Below are 25,896 nucleotides of genomic sequence, written 5' to 3'. Positions count from 1 at the left end.
CACCTATGGTTATGATGGCAGGCAAGCTTCTTCAGGGAGGGAAGGGCTCCGTGAGGGCGGGCACCTGGGAGATGTGCTCAGGCCCTCGGGATACCATTAACGACATGGAAGCCATGTTTCCTTAAGTGGCCCTGTGTGGAATGACACCGCTACCAGCAGGGTCTGTGATCTTCCCAAGGAGGATCTGACTTCTCTGCGTCTCACAGTCTCGTCCCAACAGCAGAAACTGAGGGGAGGATGAAACTGCTTCCTCCCTTCCTGTCTTGTGGAAGATAATTTAGCCCTGCAGATGGGTCAAACTGCCTGGTGCAATCTGCTCTACAATGTTTTTCCAGTTCAGGAAAATCAAGAGAAGAAGGTGGAATTTCAACTGCCTTTTTTCTTAGCTCTTTGCCCTTCTCTTGAACTTTCTGATTACTCAAAATAGAGCCAGCGAAGTTGGAGCTGGAGAGGGCGTCGGACAGTGAGTCCCGGTAGGTCTGTCCCTCTCCAACCAGCTTGCCCCCAGTGAGGGCCAAGCGTGCCCCATGTCCCCTCTGTCCTCAAATGGCTTGTGAATATCTCAGGCCTTGTTACCTCTAATGTGTTAGCATCACTGGGAGCTTGTTAGGAACGTGGGATTCTGGCCCCAGAACTGATGAATCAGAATTGGCATTTTAACGAGATCCTTGTGTTACTCATATACACACTGATGTCTGAGATACTCTGTCCTAGGGCACAGTCTCCGTATAAAGTAGCGGGGATTGGTTAAATGTGTGGTTACCCAATTTAAACTTTGGGTGGATTTAATATTTACTAGAGGGAGAGAAAGAGAAGATTTTCCTATCAAGGAATCAGAGGGGAAGCTAGTATTTGATGGATTGCAGGTGAGGGGCAGTAAAGACATGTGCGTTTAAGGTCTTTATTTCCTACATGGTGAGTTGGCAAGTTTGGTTCTTGAAATGGGAAAATCCAAACACAAAGATTTCTGATTATGATTTTATCATTTGTAGGATTTCCTCTCTAGAGACATCCAACAAAATAATAAAAGTAATAGCTCACACTGAACACTAGTGTTTACTAGATGCCAGGTACCCATTCTGAGCACTTCGCATTTAATCTTCACGATAACTCTATGAGGAAGAAATAGTGTCCTCATTTTTTAGATGAGGGAACAGGGGCACAGAGAGGATTAACAACATTAACAACCAGGAGTTAGTGGCAGAGTTGAGGTCCAAACCCAAGGAGGTCGAGCCAACCATGCCACACCTCTGCTGGTTGTGGGAAGCCAACACCAGATGACTGAGGTGATTGCCACAGGCCAAAGAGCTAAATTCTGTGGACTTAAGAGATTTGAAATAAAGAAACAAAAGCTCAGAGAGGTCTTGTTCCTGCTCAAAGTCACCCAGACGAGGGAAGTGCTGGATGGCACTTCTGATAATTCCTCCCATGATCTTGTAATTGAAAACATACATTTTTGGGGGGTCTACACCAAGGATTTATTTCTCAATCTCCACGCTGTTGCAAATTCTGACATTTTCACTCTATACCTCAAACAGTAAGAGCTGTTTTTCTCATTAAAACTTTTTTCTTCCAGTTAATTTACCAAACCAAAGACAGCTGTGCGGGGAGCGATTCCGAGTTCCCACACTGACTGCTGTGAAGATGTCCTCAAGAGGCTGATGTTTATGGTGGCACGGGTTCTGCCTCCAAGTGGCCCAAAAACTTAGGAAGAAGACAAAAACAAGCAAAACACCCAAGGTAAGGAAGAACTGATTTGTGTCCTCGCTGCCCAGCATGAAAGTTTAAAAGGCCACCTAATAATTTAAAACTGACAACAGAACAATTTCATTTTGAGTTCATGATATGTGAGGTGAGCCTTATAGAAGGCCTACTGTGTGCCAGATGTGGTGCACACAGTGTTTTATTTATTCATTAGAACAACACCATGAAGGAGAGGCTGTTATTTGCCTCATTTTGTGGATGAGGAAACTTTTGGCAGAGAGAGCAAAATATTGCCCAAAGCTATAAATAGTAAATGGGGAGCTCTTCTCATACCCCCTTGGTTACATTCTACAGGTGCGGTGATGGTAGCCCAGAGAAGAAAAACATTTGCCCACAGTCACAAAGCTAGTTCAAGGGCAGTGCTGTGTCTGGCATCTTCCTCAAGATGGACCACGCTGGCTTACTGGCAAGTGGGAAATCCTGTGGAATAACAGTGGACCATCGCTTAGCATAAACATCGCTTTGAGAGGGGCTCATTTATTTCCTCAGGAAGTATGGCTTCAGGAAGCAAAATCTCTCTTCAAAAAAGGATAGAATCAAATCCCGTATTTCTTTGGAAATGTAGGAAGGACATCATGTCCAAATGAACAGACTCATCTGATTCTGGCCACAGAACCACAGATGCTTGAGATACAAACATTCCCAGCTTTATGAAAGTCTGGCCTGAGATATTTTCTGATCAAACAGTAACCAAAAGAAGAACAAACATTGTGCTGTTAGCAATTATCCCAGCTGTCTGGTATATGTCCACAGACGACAGCTTCTGCAGGAGGAGTCGAGCTACCAAAATGGTGGTGCCAAAGCAACCTCCAACCAAATAGGGCTGTTGGATTTGTGTGGGACAATGTGGCAAGTGACATGGAAGGTGTCAAAAAATGATCCACATGTGCTCCCCTAGCCGATGGATGGCTTTCTCCCTGGCGTTTCTCTGCCTACAGCTGCCTCAATTCTCGGAGTCCATTTGCCTGGAAAGATGAGAAAAGGCACAGTGGAGGAAGGAAACTGCCAGAGGGAGGAAGATGCTCTGAAGAAAAGCCCCATTCTGCACGTTACCTCCATAGGAGGGTTACTCAGTGGGTCCGTATACTGACCCCAAACAGACAGAGAGACCGAAGTTACCTCGAGCACCTACAGGGCTGCCCCTAGGCTGGCAGTCCTCATCCAGGCTTTTTGCCTCCCTGGAGACAGTTGGCAATGTTTAGAGACAGACCAGGGACACCGCTAAACATGTCACAATGCCCAGGCTGGCTCCATAACAACTAGTTATCCACACCCTAATGTCAATTGAGCAGAGGTTGAGAAACGTGCCTGCAAAACTGTGAGGTGAGTGAGATGCATGGCCTCTGATTCAAAGTGCTCTTCCTCTGACTCCGGACACTGCAGTTCCTCCTCTAGGCCTCCTCCCATCTCCTCCCCGCCAGGAGGAAAAGCCTGATTGAATTAATACACACCAAGGTATGAATGACTGATGGATCCTGCACTAGCAAGAACGCCTGTATTTTAAGTGACTCGCTAATTTAATCTAACCTCGACTCCAATCCATGAAATTTTAGTGAGGATGCCATAACAACACAGACCCTTAATTTCAGTAGATGAGGAAGATGGTGAAATCTGCAAAGCATGGCTCACCTTTTTAAGTCACAATCTATAGAAACAAATCAGTGATGTGTTCCTATTGGGATACAATCATGACTACTTTGTTTTATTACAAGCAGTTATGTGCACTTGGTATTGATCACAGTTGCTTTCCAGCCAGGGAAGAAACACTGGAAAAAATTTCCTGTGCCCCAAACAAAGCTTATTTACTTTCTCTTCATTTCTAATATTGACTTGTGGATTTGATACCATGGGTCCATCCGTTAGGTATTTGAACCGTCCTTGTTTCCGTAAGTCCCAGGCTGTCTTCTCCTCCCTGGACTGCTGCGGACCTGTATCTGGATGACGTGCTGCGTAGGCTTTTATTTAAAGCAAATGAAGCAGACACAGCGTGAGCAAAATCATCAGAAGTGAACATGAGCTTCAGAGTCATTTCTTCTCAATTTAAGGTTTAGAAATGGAAGGCTTTGCAACTCCTTATGCCAGTGTGTGACAGTGCCAAGTTGAAGTACTCCTCCCGTGGCAAAGCCACACTGGTGTGACTTCCCAGGTCACTTTTCTTTGCTCTCCAGATTCCTTGTCCTCCTGACCAGCAGCTAGGGACATGTATGGTCGATTGATGTGCACCAATATTCCATGCCGAATTTCAGAGGCAATTAACTAGCTCAATTGATCCTCATCTTACGGGCTCTAAATGGTAAAATTCAGAGAATAATTGGGGCTAAAAGGGACCTCAGGGCTCTCGCCAGTTCAAACACATCATGGATAGAAAAGGAAATTGGAGTCCGAGAAGGTGGCCTGGTTCCATCAAGGCCACTTTGATTGGTTACAAGCAAAACCAAGCTTGACCACCCACAAGTGTGCTGACTCCTAACACAAAGTTCCACCAGGAGCCTCCCACGTGGCACAGGGAGAGTAGAGAAGTCTGGGGTGAAACCGGGGGAAGGCAGGTAGCCCTCACCCAGATGGAACAACCTCCTTGCTCCCAGAACCTGCAGGTCCCTGTCTTCCATATCTCTCATCTGGCCTCAGGACTAAGGCAGCTGCTGATCGTTAAGGATGAACTAATACTGGGCTGAAGCATTCAGATGGTTCCTTGTGCCAAGATAATCAGCAGAATTTCTAAGCTAGTACCCCCCTGGGGACTGACAAATGATGGTATTCTATGGAGGTGGGGGGTGGGCAACTCTGGCAACATGGTGTGACGTCAACCATGGGCTTGGAGGACAGCGTGAAAGGCCACAAGGGTGCCAAGCAGACCTGACCCCTAAACAGAAAGAGGTCCCCCAAAAGAGAGGGCGACAGGGATGATTGGGAAGTATGGTGAAGTGATCATTGGACGGACAGCCTGTTCCAGGCCCAGGAACCCCATACTCTGGCCAATTTAATTCTTGCCCTCTTGGCCAGTGCATGTGGCCTTTCTTCAACTAATTTACATCTCATGGGAAATTCTTGTGATGGGTTAAGGCTTGACAGGGTCAGGAAAAACAGCATATTCTTAGTCTTGGCAATGTGGAATCTTGAGCATGCCTCTATTAATGAAACATGCTGTGGACCCTGTGGTTTGAAAGGAGAGAACATTTACCATGGCTACAACTGCCCTGCCTGAAAGCAGAGATTAGGCTCATCACAGGTCTGGTCAATATTTCCTGAGTGCTTGCAAGAGAAGGGACTGGGTAAGAAATCTTTGTCTGGAAAGGAGAGAATAGTTGGATGTATTATGCCAGGGAGGCCAGCAGTGAAAAGATTCTAGAAGTTTTAGTAATAGATTTTCAGTGATGTTTTCTTTCATAAACATCCTAAAAGGATATTTAAAATGAGTGGAATAGCCAAGACATGGAAACAACTTAAATGTCCATCAACAGATGACTGGATAAAGAAGCTGTGGTATATTTCTACAATGGAATACTACTCAGCCATAAAAAAGAATAAAGTAATGCCATTTGCAGCAACATGGATGGACCTGGAGAATGTCATTCTAAGTGAAGTAAGCCAGAAAAAGAAAGAAAAATACCATATCACTTGTATGTGGAATCTAAAAAAAAAAAAAAAAAAAAGACAAATGAACTTATTTACAAAACAGAAACCGACTCACAGTCATAGAAAACAAATTTATGGTTACCAGTTGCGGAAGAGGGTGGGAAGGGATAAATTGGAAGTTTGAGATTTGCAGATACTAACTACTATATATAAAATAGATAAACAACACGTTCATACTCTATAGCACAGGGAAATATATTTAATATCTTGTAGTAACCTATAATGAAAAAGAAAATGAAAATAAATATATGTATGTTCATGTATGACTGAAGCATTGTGCTGTACACCAGAAATTGACACAACATTGTAAACTGACTATGTTTCAATTACACACACACACACACACACACACACGCACACACACACACTAAAATGAATGGGCAAATCTCAAGGATCAGGCCTGGAAAGTGGGCCTGGAAGACCCGTTTCTGAGTCCCACCCATGACTCTTTACTTCTTAGACTGCTGAACGGGTTGTTCAGGAAAGCTGGATGGCGTTTGGTCATGGGGTATATCAGATGTGCTTGAGCGAGATAACAAGACAGCTGCATTTGTCCCCTCACGCTTTCCTGGCAAGGGTTGGGGCATTGGGCCTGGAGACATTGAGGTGGTGATGGTGATGATAATGGAGTGTATTGTTTACTACTTGAGCTCGCAATGGTCCAGCCATGGTGCTAAGCATGTTATTTCTTTTGACCCTTACATTAGTATTGAGACAAATAATGGTCATCCCCATTTCACAGATGAAGAAACTGAGAATTAAGAAAGGGCAAGCAACTTGCCCAAGGTCACAGCTGAAGAGGTGGAGCCACACTGGATCCCAAGGGGATGTGACCACAGGACTGTGCCCTTGGCCCCTCAGCGGCATTGTAAGGGGTGAGCAGTGCAGATATGGTTTGAGGCATTAGAAATGGTTGGCACAGAGCTAGCGGGAGTAAGAGGGTATAGACTTTCCTGGTTTGGAGACATATCATCCTCATATTTTGGCTGCCCCTCTCCCCTCCATCCTTGTCCACATTTAAAAGAATAAGATAAAAGTGAAAAAAGAGAAATTAAACAGAGCTTCGTGGAAAGAATGAAGCAAGAGAGTGAAAGCCAGGCAGGTTTTCAAACAAACAAATCTAAAGTTCCCCTTGTCTTTTTTAGAAATTATCCACAGCAGTAAAACAAAAGCTGGGAGACGAGGAGTCAGGGAGGACCGGCGGTGAGGGCTCCTCCACGTGGGATCTCAGGGGAGAGTCTCAGCCAGAAGACCAGGCCTCCATGGGGCTGGGATGCAAAACCCCAAACTTTCCCTCTCTTGGGTGCCTGGCATGCTCTTCCTGACCCATCCACAAGAGGGACGGGCCCCTGCAGCCTCACTGCCCTCAGGGACCCACTTGGCAGCTCTGAAGACCCTCCTTCTCTGATCTGTAAAGGATGCTTTGTGATGTAAAGGCCACCTCTGTTGTTTCTGTTTACTCTTGTTGGAACTGAAACAGGATTTGTAAATAGCTCAAATTGTAATGTTTAAGCCCTTGCACCTTCAACACACCTCATGGAATCCTCACTCCATTAATTCCATTCCAAACAACAGGAACTATATTTCAATAATAATAATAAAAAAAACCCAAGACAAATGAAAACAAAAAGAAAACCAAAAAGCATCTGTGTTGTGCACTGCTGCGTAGCCAAAAATACGTTCCTTTAGGTTCATGGCCTTAGTTTTTCCACCTGTAATTTCAGGGTGTTGGATTAGCTGGCCTTTAAGATTCCTTCTAATTCTAAAGCTCTTGTAAGTCTTCTTAGATGTTCAAAAAATACGCATTGGTGTGTCCAACACTGACTTCTGGACACTGTGAGCTCCTCATAGGTAAGAACTCTTTCTTTGTTATGTTTATGTGCTAGAATCCAATCTCTTAGATGCTCTAATGTAAAATTTAATTAGAATTTTCTGTTGGGAAAAGCTCAGAGAATTTACTAAAGTTCTGATTTATGCCAATGATTTCTTGATCGAATTTGGAGCACGGTATCAAATGATTGAAATTCTCATGAATATTTCCATTATGCATTACTGAGTATGATCGGCTATTTTATATTCATTTACATAGACTTAATCTTTGAAGAATGATTTTTGTAATAATACTGAAAGGCTTTTTTGATTGAAGGTAGTGCCAGCAGTAATTGGTATTCTGATGGCTTCATTTATAGTTCTATTTCGCTGAATAATACAGGAGCATAATTCCTACTTAGAGGTGAGAAAATTGGAGTAGAGAATATTCAGAATTTTCTCATTCAAAAGGTTCATAAAAGGAGTATTGGGCGAACTATGAACAATTAAAAAAGTTTGAAAAGGCCCAGGGGAAATTATACAATGATACGAGGCAGCCTACGCCACTTTCGTGAAAAATCTTATGCCTTCTGGTTTTTGAAAAATAAGATTCTTTTCTGTGTATCTGTGTAGTGTGGGAACATTGGTCACGCCATCCTGCTTCTTAGAAGTACCAGATTATATGTGTTGTACTGGGGACTGAACCCAGGACTTCACGCAGGCTAAGCATGTGCTCTACCACTGAGCTATACCCTCCTCCCGTAACTTTAAAAACACTTCTCTTTATTAGTAGCTACAGGGGGCTGTGTATCTCCTCCCGTTTTCTGCTATCACTCCCCGCCTCCTATGATTACATCATGCTCCATCCTACCTCCTGGGGGGTGTGGAACCTCCAGGAAGATGCTGTGTGGTGTGAGCCCTTCACCCTGCCTGGCATAGGAACTTCTGCCTATTGAAAATGAAGTAGTAGTAATGCCAGCAAATGTTGTACGATGCTTATTTTATCAGAGGTTGCAGAAGGGAAGAGGCTGTCTTAAATATGACCTATTTCCTTTTGCCTGAATTATTTGGTTCATATGTTATATTTAGAGTACTACTTCATTAAAAACATCTTTCCATAAAATAATAAAGAAAAACAAAGGTACTTCTTGTCTCTCACTTTTTAGAAAAAGAAGGGCCTTACACAGTACAGAAAATTCTTTCAGGAAATCCTTAATAGGATGTGGAATTTGAATGTGACACGGAAGAGAAGGCATGAATTATGGGAACGCGCTGAGCAAAGCTGTGAGAATGTGACCTCACCTGCAAAACAGACTTTTAAAAACCTACAAACACTCATTTACATCTGTTTTTTTTTTTTCTGCATTATGGTTCAGTAATTCTATGGGCCATTTCTCACCGTTAAATTGACATCAGTGAGGGCCCGCCCTGGGCCAGGTACTCTCAGAGGAGGGCTGGTCCAGGTTGAGCCCCAGGGCGCCCCACCCTGCGTTAAAGGATTTACATACAGCCTCCACCCTCGCCGGGTCCTTTGGGAAGAGTTCAGTGTTGTCAGCACTGGGAGTTTTAAAAGCTTCCCAAATGGTCCAGACTGGGCACCATAATGCCCTGGGGACTGCTGACCAGAGAGTTACAGTCTTTTGTGCCTCAAATGGTAGTCACTTAATTTATATACAAAAAAATACCTCCGGGGTAAGGGGAGCATCCTCCCATCACCAAAAGCTCCATTCAACTGAAGCTATTCACTAAAGAGGCGTGGGATGGCCTTCTAAGCTCAGTGTCTAATGCAATCATTTGCAAAACTTGCAGGACAGAGAAACAAATTTCCTCATGACCGCTCATTCCTTCCACCAAAAATGCTGCCCTTGGAGCACATTCCTGAAGGACTCTGTGATAGTTCGATCTGGAGAGGCTCCTACGCTCACGGGCCTTTGCGGCGAATGCAATGCTGCAGCCCACCAGCCAGATGCCTGACTGCAGGCACGGAAGGCTCGTCATCCCCAGGGGAAAGTGACGACACACACCAGGTCGTGAAGGAGAGCAGAGCGTCACTAGTTACATCTGTTCGTCTCAGCTGCGCTGAGATTAACGGCTGGTAGGTTCGATGTCTTTTCTAGGCACTCAGATGAAATGTCAGAATGTTAGAATGAGAGTTAGAAAACAAATATTTCCTCAAACATATCCAATATGGGAAAAAAAGAAAAAAGCCAGAACACCAACAAACCCTCTAGATCAGTGGTTTTCAAGCTTCTGTGTGTATCAGAATCACCTGGAGAGCTAGCAAGGCTCCCAGAGCCCCAGCTTCTTAGCATTAGGTACGACTGTAAAATAGAGCTTCTTTTGCCTTTTTTGTAACCAAAAGTCTTGCTAATTCTGATATTCATTCCCCAAGTTTGAGAACAACTAGTTCTTTTTCCTTTTAGGTCGGGGAAGGTAACCAGTTTCTTTTTTTTTTTTTTTTAAACGGAGGTCCTAGGGATTGAACCCAGGACCTCCTGCATGCTAAGCACATGCTCAGCACATGCTCTACCACTGAGCTACATCCTGCCTACGAAGAACAGCTGCTCTTTTCTCAATACTTAGATGCACACTAGGATCACTTGAGGCGTTAAAAACAAAAACAAAGATGCTAGAGGCTCTGAGACCATCTCAGCTGGAACCTCTAGGTGGGAGTCTATGGACTCTTGAGGGGTTCTACTGTCGCACCTAATGACAAGTACCGGGGCCCTGGTGTTTTTAAACCAGTCCCGAGGTGACTGTACTGGGCAGCCTAGAACCACTGTGTCCGGACCATGGTTCTCAGACTGGGTTATCCTTCAGAATCACCTGGACAGTTTTAAAAGAACAGTGAAACTTGGCTCCACACCTGGAGATTCTGATTTAACTGGTCTGGGGTGACACGGGCATCAGGGTTTTAAAAAGCTCCTGGGGCGATTATAATGTGCAGGCAGATTTGGGCAGAACAAGGCTGGGTCCTCCACCAGAGATGGGGCTCGGCTCTGATAAGCTGAGGGAAGACTGCTTCATCCACCTCCCTTGGGGACTCAGCATATACAATAGCATGATAAAGGCTAAGAGCTTCAGTTAAGAATGAGGAAATGAGACGTGATCACTATTTAAAGTCATTTAACCCGCGGCTTTGGGAACGGAGAGTCCAAACACACAGCTGTTGGCTGCAGGGCCCTCGGGCAGGTCACTTCATGCTCACCTTCGCCGCTGGCATGTACAACGTGAGGATGGGAGAGAAAGGCTCCCGGCTCAGCATCAGCACCTGCGTGGGCTGCACCTGCCCTCTGGGGAACTGAACGCCCACACCAGCCTCCCTGCCAGCGTGGGAAAGTCCAGAGCGAGAACGTCAAGATGGCCAAGACTTTAAAGTCAAGAGGGACAAAGCCCAAGCCTGGGACTGTCAGCTGGTGGGGGGGTGGGCGGTGAGGGTGGCACAGGAAAGTATCTCTTGGCTCATTGCAAACAAAAGAACATCACATATTCATTAGGGACTAGATTATTTTTCGGAAGAATTACGTTCATTTCCTTTGAAGGACCTTGGGAAAATGGAGAGGAATGGTGCGTCCTGACATAACAGAACCTGTCAGGTTATGGTTGATATTGGTGACTGTCAGCAGAAGTTCAGTAGAGAGTTGAGGGCAAGTCTCGGTTCCAGCAGGCTCGAAGGAGTAGAGCTGAGTTTATGAGAACGGTGGGTACTGAGGGGTGAGGATGATGGTGATGGCAGTGATGGTGGCGACAATGGAGGAGGGGGTGTGGGGACAATGGGGCCAGGTGTGAGGGTCTAGGAGAAGCCTAATATTGTAAAGGGGGCTTCTGGGAGGTACACAAGGGTTGTTGATAAGGAAATACATTTTTTCCCTCACTCTTGTGTTCCCATCTTCCACTCCACAAAGCCCTGTTTTATTGACATGTCAACTTCCCGACCACCTGGCTACAGCTCAAACTTGGAAAGTGATATTTGGTCTAGAAGCAATTGTGTTAGAGACCCCAGGAGTTTTGAGGGAAGAGTTTGACTAATCTGGCTGAAGTTGGTGAGATCTCATGAATTTGGTCTCTTTCAGAAAGTCCTTGACTTTTCAGTAGGAAGTTTCTCTTCCAGGAGGAGTTCAGGAAGCTAAAGAGGTGAGGACAGGGTGGGAGAAGGACAGAGACAGTCAGAGTCCAGGAGGCAGCTCCCTTATGCAGACTATGTGGCAAGGTCTGGCATCCTTTACCCATTCGTGTTATGTAAAGGGTCATCGTTCCTTCCGTTTTCTGAGGAAAAATAAATATTTGCTTTTGTGCTAAAGAAAAGGGTGATGTGCTAGTTACAGAGGAATTCTCTGTTTTTGTGGTTTTCTTGATTTCTCCCTGTTATGACGGAAACTGGAGGAAATCCTGAACTGAGGGGCTGGTCATTTCTCTTCCCCAGACTGGACACCACGCAGGGACTTTCCCCCTTCCAGCCATTTGTGTGTGATTGAGGCGGGGGGGATGTAATGGTAAGCATTTATGGTTTTCCTTTCCCTTGCTTTCTAAAGTGAGTTCCTTAGAAAGGACATCTGTCTATTTTGCTGAGTGGGGTCTTAAAAGGGGATGCAAATGAGAGAGGTAGAGCCGGGGGCCACCATCTCCAAGGGGCATGAGCAGGTGGAGTAGGGGTGGGAGGAGGGAGCAGAAGAGGGGGGATTCTGACTGGAGGGGGGAGGGTCTGCAGAGAGAGGAGAGGACCTGAGGTTTCAGCAGTTACCTGAGTAGTGATGAGGAGAGATGTCTGAGGAGGAATTTAAAGATTATCTGTGTGTTTTCTATGTCCATGAATCTATTTTTGGTTTGTAAATAAGATTTGTATCTTTTTTTAAGATTCCACATATAACTGATATCATATGATATTTGTCTTTCTGTGTCTGAATTACTTCACTTAGTATGATCATCTGTAGGAAGATCCATGTTGCTGCAAATGGCATTATTTCATTATTTTTATGGGTGAGTAATATTCCATTGTATATAAATACCACATCTTCTTTATCCAGTCATTTGTCAATGGACATTTAGGTTGTTTCCATGTCTTTTTGAATTAGAGTTTTCTCCAGATGTATGCCCAAGAGTGGGATTGCTGGATCATATGGTAAGTCTACTTTTAGTTTTTAAAGGAACCTTCATATCCATAGTGGCTGCACCAATTTTACATTCTCACCAACAGTGTAGGAGGGTTCTTTTTTCTCCACACCCTCTCCAGCATTTATTATTTGTAGACTTAATATGGCCATTCTGACTGGTGTAAGCTGATACCTCATTGTAGTTTTGATTTGTGTTTCTCTAATAATCAGCAATATTAAGCATTTTTTCATGTGCCTGTTGGCCACCTGGATGTCTTCTTTGGAGAAATGGAGATTCACGGACATAGAAACCAAACTACGATTCCCAAAGGGAAAAGGGCAGGGGAGAGATCAATCAGGAGTTTGGGATTAACAGATACACACATTATTATATATAAAAGAGGTAAACAACAAGGACCTACTGCCTAACACAGGGAACTGTATTCAATTTTTTGTGGAAATGGAAAAGAATCTGAAAAAAAAAGTATATATACATATAACTGAATTGCTTTGCTGTACACCTGAAACTAACATTGTAAATCAACTACATGTCAGTAAAAAACAAAAACAAAAACAAAAAATCTGTGTGATTTGTATGCCTCCCTCTTGCCCTCAGGGCATTTTGGGGGAGACTGGTGTTTCTTTTCTAGCTTACCTGCAGTGAGATTTTTGTTTCTTTTTGAAATGCTGAGGAGGAGGCAAAGGGGCCACATTGCTTTGTGTGGTTAAACACCCAAGAAATGAAGGCAAAGTTCCCTTTTGTAATTGGCTCCACCAATGGTAGAGCTAGCTATTTGGGCAAGCTGGTATTTTTCTTCCTCCAAAACTATTTGTGGCAACATTGTTATGTATAAAGAGGGCTCTGTGGAATCCGAAGCCACATCTTATTTTTGGCCACAACTGGGGAAACAGGAACCGGGAATAACGTGAAATAAGCCTCCAGATGTCCTTTCAGAGTAATGATGCTACAAGTGTGCAAAGTGACGCCGAGCTCCTGGTTCCTGGAGCAACGTGGGGAAGGAAGCAGAAGTGCATCTGGCTTCTGGGGCACGTCCCTTGCCAGGGTGGCCCATCCACAGACCTGGGTGTGGCTGTCCTGCCTTTCTCAGGAGGCACAGGAGGACGGCCAGCCCTGTGGGGCTTCCCTCGTTGCCCTCTAAGGGAGCGTGGTTGGTGCATAAAGGGTGTATGTTGAGACAACCTTTGACCTTCACCAGTCACCCCTGTGTCTAAGTATAAAAGAAAAGAAAGATGTGTTGGAATAGAAATACTAGCTGATCCCTGGGACCTGCAGAGCCCTGTCCCCCAGTGTCACCAGAAGACATTTCTCAGCTTGGAAACAAAGACAGGAATCATAAAATGACACCCAGTAGAGCTCACTACATCGACACTAAACATTTCTGTATGTCAGAAATGCCGTAGGTCATGTTCACAGTTTATCTGTAAATGGTTCAAAGTCAAAATTATATACCACAGAGACAGAAAGAGCCAGGGGGAAAAATTAAGCAAACATGATAAAAATGTTAACATTTGAGGACTTTGGGTAAAGAGTATCTGAGGATTCTCTGAACTCATCTCACCAACTTTCTTTGAGTATGGAGTTAGTTCCGAAGAAGAAAAATCTTAAAAAGGTCAGATACCGCCACAAACAAAAAGGAGAGACGTATACTAAAGTGGGAAAAATATTCGTAGCATTTATAATAGACAATGAATTAAATCCTTAATATACAGATTATAAGGAAAAGACAAGTAGAGCAATAGAAAAGTTAACTAACAGGTAAATTGCAAGAGAAGACATTTAAGCAGCCAACCGTGTGTGCACACCTGTGAGTGTGGAGTCAAATTTATTATCAATGATAAATATGTAAAGTTTTGGAAAACGCTGATAAAACCTGTGATAAAACTTTGCCTAATGAATTGCCTTTCTCAGAAATAAACAAACTACCCCAAACTCCAAAGTCAGAGGGTATATGATTACATGGACACTGCACTGCTGATTGGTCCAGTAATCTGGTTACAATTTGATAACAGAGAAGGTTTTTAAAGATGTTCAGTACCTTTCACCCAGTTTTTATTAAATTTTTTTTTTCACTTAGTAGAACTTATCCTGAGGAAATAATCAGAGAGGTGCCAGATTATGTACATGGTGGCTCATTAGAACATTATTTATAATAATATTATTTTAAAAGCTTGGCCCTCAGGGACCGTATCACTGTTGGGGAGGTTATTAAGTGGCTGTGAACAGAATCCTATTTTAGAAGAGCGTTTATGATGGGAAACGTTAACAACATGCACACTGGTGAACATCTGTTGTCTCTGAGTGGTGTCATTATCCTGCTGTTAACAACCTCTGGCCTTGTGAGGACCTGGTCTGCACAGGGTGTAAGACAGGATCACAACTGTGGTCCTGTCTCTGACGGAATGAAGTGGCCACGAGGAGCAGCTGAGAAGCTTCAAGGACACCTAAGGGCCACCGTTGACAATGACATGGGCTTCATTTTTTAATTTTTTTTTTTTGAGATTTAAAATGACATATTACTTTCTAAAAAACTCATCAAAGGGTAGTTTATTTAGTCCTTGCATTCTTAAAAAAAATTTTTTTTTAGGTCTTCTGCCAATTGACATGGACTTTACAATAAAATATTAGCTTTCCCCACTCGGATGTTTTGCTTGACTTTGAAAAATCTGTACATTAAGATAGTCTTAAAACACAGAAAACCTCTCTCCAGGGTGTCCTTTTTCTTTACATCCAACCATTAATGTACCCATGACCCTACTTTATGAAAATGTGATTTATAAATATTCAAATTTGAAATATAACCTAATCTTTAAAGTGGAGGGAGAAGTGGAGATGAACTAGTCTCAGTTTCTCACTTAGCAAATGAGGAATTCAAGCTTGAGAGAGATTAGGTGCCTTGATTGGTTATTATCCTTAATATGTAATAAATTGCTTCTACAAATAATGAGAAAAATATAAAACCCATAACAGGCATCTGGACAATGCATACGAACAGGTAAGTTATGGATGAAGACATAAAAGTGGCAAATAAACATGCAAAAGCATTTCAACCTCAGGAGTAGCGAGAAATGTGAATTTTCACCAGGCTCCACAAATGAGGACAAGTGGCTTTTATACAAAGTATCTATATTGGATTCTTCTACATTGTACAGGGTCGGGTGTGAGCCCTCATCTCCTGCCTTTTCTGTGGCTCCCACCCTCCCACCCTTACAAGATGTTGGGGAGGGTGAGGAACCCTCCCCTTCGAGCCCTCCTACCAACAACACAGATTTGCTTTTTATTCTCTTTGCAAAAACAAAAAGAAAAAACAAGCAAGCAAACAATATGAAGATCGCACAGAGAAAACACTGGGACAACTACTGAAAGCACCTGTCACTTCCTGCAGACACTCCTCCCAGGCCCCTGGGACATACTCAATATAATGCCTTGAGAGAGAAAAAGGAGAGGGCAAAGGTCACAGCCGGGAGGTGAGATGAACGACTGGGTCGCACAGAAGAGGCGCAGGTCACACAGCTGAGTGAGGCCTGTGGATTCGTAACAGTGTGACTCTATGTCACACCCTCACTCCCGAGAGCCAGGTCAGGGCAGACATAACAGAACCTTGCTTCTACCTCTTCAGGCACATTTATAGGAGTCTGAGGTCTTAGTTCCTTTTTCGAACAAGGCTAAAAGCCTCTAACTTTGGTATTTAGAATTGTAGGCGTTCTATCTTAGCACAAACTCTCCTATGCTGTGAATCATGATTTTATGCAGACTGGAGCTCATTATAATGACATAAATGCTAGCAGAACCCCTCCTAGGAAGCAGTGCTCAATTCCAGACCAATAAAATACTGCATTAAGGCATCTTCTTCCTTTCCTGCAAGAATCAGTATTTTCTTTTCTTTTTTGGAGAGGGGAGGTAATTAGGTTTATTTACTGATTTATTTTTAATGGAGGTACTGGGGATCGAACCGAGGACTTTGTGCATGCTAAGCATGTTCCCTACCACTGAGCTCTGTCCTCCCCACAAGAATCAGTATATTCAATGAGTGACTTCACACAGCCTGAATTTCAAATTAGGTGGGGGCAAAGCAATGAGAACATTTTAGCAAGACCTGACTCCACTGTAGCTGATATGAAAAAGCCCCAGAAAATAAACGATTCTCCATTTGAGTTAATGCAGAATTTATAAATTTAATAAGAGCATGGCTGAAGGCTTTTTTATCTGAAAATACGGGTCTGCTCGGTTTTTGCAAAACAGATTCAATGTTCTTACTCCTGTTCATTGAAAAATGAGTTTTCTTTTCATAAAGGTTAATTGATTTCCTGTATTGCCTAACAGTAATATTACCTATTATGTATTTCAGAGAAGAAAATATGCATATTTGCCCTTTAAATTATGCTCCCAAAGCAAGCAAGCACTTCTGATGACTTACAGCTTTATCATGGTCTCCTGTTAGGGTTCTTAAAATAACATGCAGCCTGAGACCATAGCAAAAAATAGAGAGAAAAGGACACTGTTTTATTTCATCTACAAACAAGGAAGTCTAAAGTAATGATTTTCTCAGCTGAGCCCATTAACATATACTGAGCATATGTGTGTTTTGAGTAGATTTCTTTTGAAAATAGGACCGTTAGTTTCTATGCTCTGAAGCAAACACTGGGAAGCCAGAACTCCCTCCTCCACGGGGAGGCAGCTGGTTCCAGCCTGGGCTGCAGGGATTACATCCCGCACCCACAGACTGGCTGACAGCTGGCTTCGTCCAGAACCGTCCTAGAGTTAGCTCGGATTCCTAGCTCGGTCCTGGAGATGAGCTGCCTCGGCCTGGGGTTTCTGCTTCACAATAACATGGTCTGGACTATCTGGGACTCTAGAACAGGGCTTGGCCAACTACAGTCCTTGGGTCAAAGCTGGAAATGTTCTAAAACTGGATTGTGCTAACGGTTGCACAACTCTATAAATTAGCCAAACACCATGCATTGTGCACTTAAAATGGATGAATTTTATAAATTATACCCCACTAAAGCTGGATTTTTTTTTTAAAGCACATACCTACAAAAGTAACAGAAGAAAACAGAGTAGGAAAGGCCTTAGAGTAAGAGAGGTCTTTTTTAACTGACCTGAAATCCAGAAGCCATGAAGAAAAGATGGGTAAATTTGACTACCAAAACAAAATCAAAGAGCAAACAATAACCAAAAAAAAAAAAAAAAAAGAATCTGACAATAAAATCATGGCAAGTTATACTATAAGCTAAATCAAAAGGCAAATGACAAACTAAGAGAAAATATTTACCATATATATAAAAAAAGACCAAGCTTCCTAAAAAGAGTTCCTAGAAATCAATAATAATAATCCAAAGGGAAAATAGGCAAAGGGTTATGAACTGTTTGGTAAATAAAGTTTTACTGAGACACAGCCAAGTCTATTTGTCATGTGTAGTCCACGGCTTTTCAGGCTACGGTGGCCGAGTTGGCAGTGGAACAGAAATGGGAGTCAGTGTGTTTTGGTGCCTGTTACTAAGAAATAAGATGAGATGTGATTCCGAGGCTGATTCACTTCTTAAGGGTGTGAATTGTTCTGGTTTGCCTAGGTGCTTTGTCTTTTAGCTGCATCAGGAACTCAAGTGTAGATGGGTGTAGAGGCAGGGCAGTGATGCTGGGTGATGTAACATTATGGTCATTATATAAGGCTTGTAAACTTGCACAAGGCTGAAGTCTATGGGTACCTGCCCTGCTGCCGTGGTAACCAAAGCAGAGGTTGTAAACTGCTAATTCATGGTTGATTCCAGACAGCAGACGTATTTGGACTGGCCCATGAGTCTCTGATCTTTTTATATATTAATTGCTTGCGTTTAGAAGTGGGGATACTTCATTCAAAATTCTGGATTTCCAGCTTCATTTAAAAATTTGAAATCTCTGGACATACTGGGTTCCCTCCCTGCTTGTTGGTGATTGCCTGGAGTGGAGGTGTGATTTCTCTTCTGAGAGAACCTGGTTCTCCTGTTTTGTTTCAGGCATTGGTGTTCTCTGCCTGGTTCCTGGGGGCCTGTGAGTTTGCAACACTTACTCTGCGTGTTACAAAAAGGATTTGTGCTATGGCGACCTTAGGTTCCTTGGGGGTCATTCTGTCTCTCCTCTGTCCCCTGCTAAGAGTTTCTAGCTCACTTTACCTTACATGCTCTAATCATATTCCATTCTGACGCTACTGCTGAATGGAATAAACAGCCCACCTTGGACAATGCCTGGACGGGGGGTCACTGAGTACATAGAGCCGTTTATTACATTGATCTGAATCAATGTGAAGAGTAAATGTACTGAGTGTGTGTGTGTGGAGTGACCTTAGGATGGCTGAAAACTAGCCTTTCACTCTGAATTCTCATTTCCTCCCGTCATGTTTCTCGTGATGTTGCATCTCACGGTTTCAGAAGAACCTAGAAGCACATTTGTGGGGCTGTCGTCACAGGAGATGCTTGCATTTAGTAACACTCATTGGTTTGGAAATAATTGTTGCTGATTCTCTCAGGCTGGTCTTTTAGGAAACCTGTGTTTCTATTTGGAGGGGACAAAAGTGGAGGTACACAAAGAAAAGAAAAGAAAAGAAAACAGGTACCTGTCATACTGTTGGGAGTCATGGGTTAGTAATCATTCTGGACCCTTTTTTTCACTGACATCTCCTACAGAGAAAAAAGACAAGAAAAATACCGCGGGTTATAACCTGCATTTTCCATAAAATTTTGTTCCAAACAACATCACACGCATTAATTAGCTCAAGGTGACTTCTTACTTTCAACTCAGAACTGGGAAAACTGAAGCCCAGGTGGGCTGTGTGATACACGTAAGTTTACAATACTCCAAATTTTCATCTCAGATTTCCTTCTATATCTTTGTCTTTATAACAGTATTTTATTCAAGATCACATGTCTACTTTCCAATTCCAAGATTTTTAGGAAAGCACCAGTCCACTGACTTGTTTATCTCAAGTGGCTGAGACGTGTTAGCATCTTCTATCCAGATCCTTGCTTATTAAAATATGGTCTGTGGGCCAGCGGTTTTGGCATCACTGGGAGCTTACTAGAAATAGAAAATGAGGGTCCTGCGTCAAACCTACTCAATCAAATCTGCACTTGGACGAGACCCACAGGTGATTCACATGCACGTTGAAGTCTTAGACACACTGCTCTAGAGAACGGAATCTGTATTCTCATCTTATTTGTGACTTTTTCTTGGTCCGTGCTGAGCAGCTCCTCCTGATCGCTGTATCAGTGAGATCCAAGGGTAGCAGACGGACTTGGCCTTGTACCAGGACCGAGGCTCTGTGCAGGTCAGTGACCAGAGGCACCCGGAGGAGGGCAGAGTGTTGAAAGACACACACACAGATAAACCAGATGGCTGCTGATCATGGGTCGGAGTCGTTCCACATATGGCTGGGGACAGATTGGGATGAGGTTTCTTTTTCTAGATGGGCCTCTGTATCCAGTGGTGGACAGTGGCAGCGTGGTGACTCAGGCATCGTGCTGAAGCCCAAGGCATGGGTTCCAGGGCCAGTGCTGTTACCTACTGCCTGTGGGATCACAATTTCTTCATGTGCAAAATGCGGAAGACACGACTTGCTTTACCTACTCCATAGGGCTGACGTTTCTGAGGTTTAAAGAGGGTGTGAGTGGAAGTGCTGGGTAAACGATAGTTTTCTGTGCACATATAAGCCATTGGGTGAGGGAGGAAATACCTTTTTTTAAAAAAAAAAACGTGTTAGCATCTTCTATCTAGATCCTTGCTTGTCCTTGTATAGTCAGTTACAATGTGTTAATTTCTGGTGTACAGTGTAACGTTCCAGTCATGTGTTTATACACACACACACACACACACACATATATATATATATATATATATATACACACACACACATACATATAATCATTTTCATTTTTTTCATTAGTGGTTATTACAAGATATTGAGCATAGCTTCCTGTGCTATACAGAAGAAATTTGTTTTTTATCTATTTTTATATATAGTGGCTAACATTTGCAAATCTCACACTCCCAAATTTATCCCTTCCCACCCCCTTTTCCTGATAACCATGAGATTGTTTACTATGCCTGTAAGTCTGTTTCTTTTGTAGATGAGCTCATTAGTGGCCTGTCTTTTTTTTTCTTGTTTTCTTGTTTTTTTTTTTTTTTTTTTTTTTGGAGCCCACATATAAGTGATAGTATATGGCATTTTCCTTTCTCTTTCTGGCTTACTTCACTTAGAATGACAGTCTCCAGGTCCGTTCATGTTGCTGCAAATGGCATTATTTTATTCTTTTTTATGGCTGAGTAGTATTCCATTGTATAAATATACCACAACTTGAGGGAGGAGATGTCTTGATGCTAAGTAATTGATTAGAGATGAGGAAGCATGTAGATTCTATTTTCTATATGGCCATTCCTGCTGTGTCTCCACATCGGGACCTACAGCACTGAGTTCATACCTTGATCATAGTTCTTGTCACACCTGCAGAAATCACATGTTTACAAGGCTGCCTTTCCCACCAGACTGTAATCTCTTTGAGCCAGGGACTATGTCTTTGTCATTTTTCTTTCTTCTACGTTGAGCAGAATGTCAGATACAAAATAGGCACTCAAGAAATACATGCTGAGTAAGTGAATAAAAATAAAATTACTGAGGGTCGGGGGAGGGTATATCTCAGTGGTAGTGTGTGCTTAGCATGCACCAGGTCCTGTGTTCAATCCCCAGTACCTCCATTAAAATAAATAAATAAACCTAATTACCCGCCCCCCCCCCCCCCCAATTTACTGAAGGTTGACATGGCGTGGTATAAGCTGCCTGACTTGGCATCTGGCAGAAAGGAGGAGTATTAACTACTAGCAAATGCATTCTTGCTACCAATGAACATTTCAAGGGTCACCAACACAGCTCCATTCTCATCTGACTGTCCAGCTGGGTTGTGAGTGAGAAGCCCAGGCTCTGAGACCCCCAGGGTGAGAGCTCAGATCACACCTCTGGTACGGAGTATCCATACCCCTCGTTCTTGGAGTCTAAGCCGCCATTAACCCCCTCTCCCCAATCTGTGGGTGCTGTTACGTCCTTCTGAATGTTCTGGAGAGGATGAGGAACTTGGCTCGAACTGGGCCAACCACAGTGCTCCACCTTTGGCCAAACTGGGCAAGACCGGAGGTGGGCTAACATGATGCTTTTTCAGGATGTTTGGAGAAGGGAGGAGAGAGAGAAGGAGGCAGGAAGAGAAAGGGTGGGGAGGTAATTTATTCTGTCTCTGGTGGCGGAATTTATCAGGAGCTAAAACTCTCAAACATGTCTCTCTCAGCCACAAGGAAACAGCCTGTCTGAGGGTGAGGGAGAGGCGACCCTGACACTCCCAGAGGACTTGAGGAGAGGAGGGAGTGCTGTGGCCTCGAAGCCCTGCCTCTAGTTCTCCCTGAGGCCCAGCTGTGACCCCTCTGGCCGTCCTCAGCGCCCCCTGAGCAAAACGGTGGATTTTGCTGGGTCCGGCAAAGGAGGGGCCAGTCAGCTGTCGACCCCCTGCAACCGAAGAACCCCGACTGACAGCACCAGTAAGAAGACACAGTAACACAAATGTGCCGGAAGAGCTCTGTACCCTTTCTATCATCTTGAAGGTGAAGCTACAAAACCCCAGTTATGTTCTTGCTACACCGACCATTTAAACATATCCTTATTTTCAAAATTTCACTTAGAACAGGCATGGGAACCATAGAAGGGCAGAGTGCGTGAAGCAGAAAGTATCCAGGGGCAGGAGGAACATCTTTCAAGGCTTTAAAAACACCGTTACCACCACCACATTCAGTACCGCCCGCTTCCGCTGCAGCCGCACAGCACCGCAGCGCTGCCACGCCGCGCCACGCCGCTGCCAGCGCCGTGCGTGAACCGGGAAGCCCCGTCACCGCCGTGCTTCAGCCTTGCCGCGCTGTGCGCTGCTGCTACCGTTGCTGTGGCATTAACGGTACGCCCCTGTTCCTACCGCCGCAGCGCTTTAGTGTTACTGCGCTGTGCTACGCTGTTACCGTTCCCGCAGCGTTTATAGTGCCGTCCCGTTCCTGTCCCGGCAGGGCTCTACCTAGTATTTCGTATTATTTAGTGCTGGTTTCCTTCCACGAGCTCTCGAGTGTTAAACCATAGTTAAGTGCTCCGAGGCGCTGTGTCCCAGGGCTGTTTTAGGGTCACCCGGGACACGGGGCCAGGGTGTCAGCCAGTGCTGTGTGCGTGCGGAGGAGGGACGCACAGAAGGTCTTCGCTGGAGCCACCGCAGGGTCACAGCGTCCAAAGAGGAACAAAGTCTCAGCAGGTTAAAAGGAAAGGAAGCTGAGGTTTTCCCTTTTGGGGAGAGCGCGCGGGGAGCGGGTCGGCGGAGGAGCTGAGGGTGCCGTGAGCTGTGCTCGCGGAGGACTGACCGCCCCACCGTCCTGCTGTCCCTCTGTCCCGCTGTCTGCAGGGCAACAGACAGCCTGCATGTCCTGCGTTGCCGCAGGCCCACTGCTCCTGGCAGGGAAGAGCCCACAGTGACAGTCTGCATCCCGGCCCCGAAGAGCTGAGGGTCCTTTAACAGTTTCACCATTTGAGCACCAGCTGAGGGGAGAGTGGCCTTCAGTTTCGTCCCCTGGGAAAGTGTTACTGAACCCAGAACATTCCTTTGACGTGAGTCATTCGTTGATTTGGTTGGTCAGTCCAGAGCCCTTGACGGAGGGCCTAGTCTCTTTGGGCACCGTCCCAGGCTTTGTCCAAAGACAACACTTGGGCCTGCCCACATGGGGCTTTCAATCTAACAGAGGAAGAGAATCACGCTAAAAAAAAAATGCAAAGTGTGTGCAGGTTTCACCTGAAGAGTCTCCTCCAAGCAGACCGGGAGCCACAGGAAGGAGACGTCATTTCCACCTGGGGCAATCTGGGAAGGCTTCGCGGTGGAGATGACCCTGCATCCGAAGGCTCTTCTTTCCAATATGCCTCTCCCTGGGGAATGACTGAATGCTTTATTCTCATTCTTGTGCTCCTGAGGGCCAGGGACCACTCTACAAGAAACGAGCCTTGTGTAGAAAAACTAGGCAACTCCCTCGAATGACGCAGGTTTTAAGCAGGGAAGTGATCCAATCCGATTTGAGTTTTTAAAGCTTCGTAGTGGCTGTGGAGTGAAAGCAGCCCAGTCGGGGAGCTGTGGCAGGTCAGGCAGGGAGATGAAGGGGGCTGGAACTCAATGGTGGTGACAGCGGAACAACTCTCATGACATTTAGGAGGAAGAATAATGACACGGTGATGAAGTTGATTGGAGTATTTAACACGGGGAAAAACACTGGGTTTGCAAATCGATTCAGCCCAGAGGCTCTCGGCCCTCAAGGAATTTACAATCCATTTTACAAGCTGGCCGGAAGGCAGCGGCTGTTGGCGGGGAGCAGCTGAAAATGCGAGCTGCATAGACGGTGTGCCAAGAGGTGGTGCCGAGAACCAACAGCTCAGGGCGGAGACTTGCTCCACCCGCTCCGTCCTTCCCCGATGCCATCCGTGCCCCTTGGGCGAAGCATTCCCCTTGGAGGTGGGCATTCACTCCTCAAACATATAAAATGCATTTCTGTTTTAAAAATACAAGTGATGGAAAGTTGTTCTCGAGTACTCTGAAAAGGAAGTGGCATTATTATGAACTCTTAAGAAATATATATATATGAATACATAACTGAATCATTTTGCTGTACACCTGAAACTAATACAACATTGTAAATCAACTAGACTTCAGTAAAAAGTTGTTTGTTTTGGAAAAAAAGAGCAATAGGTCTAGGGACTTTGGGAGACATTGGGTTCATGCAGCCCCCTGTGGGCTGTGTGGGCAGATGGACAGTGGCCGGGCCATTCTACCCTGGGCTGTGACACTGAAGGGAGAGTGCCATGTAGAATGTCTGGGATGATGGGAGTGTTGAGGGGGGCCACAAAAAGGGAGGGGTCACAAGGAGGTTTGAGAGTGATCTGCAGATACCTGTCACGTGCAAGAGACTTTCAGCGTGTCTGTGGATGGAGGATGGGTGGAGAGGCACTGCTGGGGACTGCTGAGGGACTGGGGACTCTCCCTGCTCTGCCTCAGGTCAAAGAAGATGCACGCCTGGTATGCAGAGCAAACACACAAAGGAACACACCCTTCCTACCTTGGGCTGCTTTTGGTTCTCAGGGCATGTGAAGTGTCTCTAGGGCACCAATGTCTTTACTGTGCAACAAATCAGGGCCCATGCATGGGATACAGTTCCAGGGACAGGCCACTATGCCCCCTTAAAGTTCTCCTCTGAAGCTTCATCGCTTTAGCTTAGTGGATCTTAGCTAGTTGGGGGTGTGGTCTGCTCAGGGAGTGTAATGAAGGATCCAGGCAAGTGATCGGGCAGATACTCTTGTGGGATCCACAGACATCGCATGCGCCCAACCCATCTGCAGATGCCACTTTAAGCTTCAGCTGCAGACCTTGATCACTGTCAAAATGCAAAAGCTCATTGAAAAGACATAAGCTGATGTGAATATAATCTATTGAATAGAATGAAAGAGAGAACCAAGAGCTGTTCTTGGCAGGGGGCCAGGAGAACTACACCTATAAGCAGCAGATCCTTTTGTAGGCGGAAGGAGAAAGGTTTCTGAGAAGCAAGGCTGGAGGCCGGAGAGGCACCCACTAACCCAAGGGTTTGGTCCAGGGCTGCCCCGTTCACACCATCAGAAACCAACCCAAGCTCTGGCTCATTCGAGATGAACTGTTCGTGGTGCCTGGCTTTGGGGAGCTTAGGTGAAGAACCAACCTGAACTCTATGGGCAGCAGAGCTGAACAGGAGGGAGAAAAGGCGTGTTTAGAGGCATCGAGGAGAATTCCATCTGTATGAGGGGACCCGTAGTGACCTTGGAACTTGGCTTAGAAGAACAAGCCAGGTACCTTCCAGGCAGGGGATGAGACGTGTGGCTTATGAAATGACAGGAGGAGAAGGCACAGCATCCTGGCCAGGGGGTGAGATTCGGGGTGGGGAGGGGCAGGAGGTGGCCGAGCGTAAAGCTGCAAATGCAGTTTGGGGCCGGATGGTGGGGGGTCTGGAGAGGTTTGCTATAGAATTTGGACTTCATCCCATGGGAAATGGGGAGCCATGGAAGGTCCTTCATGGAGTGACGTGATTTGAGAAAGATAACAGTGCCTCCGTGAGAAGGGGGACTTCTCGGGGGGATGACCCCTCTGGTGGCACCTATTGGCATGGGGTTGTTGCTACTCTCCTGTCTTAGCGTTCAAAGTCACAAAGCTAGACTAGGGTCAGAGAGAACCGTCCTAACTCCACCTTGTCAAACACCAGTGCCCTGGCCCGGACCACATGCCCTCTGTCCCCTCATCTCTCCATGTCTCCTTTTTCACCCGAGACACTACAACATTGAAGGGACAGCTGTAAAAATTACCCAATGGAAAATCTTTCCATGCAGACCTAGTGAGTTATGGTTTAGACAATCTGCACATAATTAAAATGAAACTCGAATGCCCCTCGTGTCTCTACGTCTACCTTTTCAGAGGAGGGCGTTTGTGGTCCTAGCTGGCTTCTTCTCCCTGGTTCTCAGGAGGAAGG

The 25,896-nt window shown here is 44.9% G+C and overlaps 1 protein-coding gene across 1 annotated transcript in view; it reads right to left on the bottom strand.

The window, feature by feature from the left end:
* THRB (thyroid hormone receptor beta) overlaps positions 1-25,896 on the bottom strand; it is a 381,609-nt gene that overhangs the window by 86,099 nt on the left and 269,614 nt on the right. The window contains 1 exon segment of the mRNA XM_032488494.1: positions 18,911-18,974. Within this exon segment, the coding sequence (XP_032344385.1) occupies positions 18,911-18,932 (22 nt within the window). The 5' untranslated portion in view covers positions 18,933-18,974.

The sequence above is a fragment of the Camelus ferus genome, chromosome 1 (genome assembly GCF_009834535.1).
Source record: "Camelus ferus isolate YT-003-E chromosome 1, BCGSAC_Cfer_1.0, whole genome shotgun sequence".
Taxonomy (NCBI): Eukaryota; Metazoa; Chordata; class Mammalia; order Artiodactyla; family Camelidae; genus Camelus; species Camelus ferus.
Note: the sequence above shows the minus strand (reverse complement) of the source record. Positions and strands in the feature narration are given on the sequence as shown.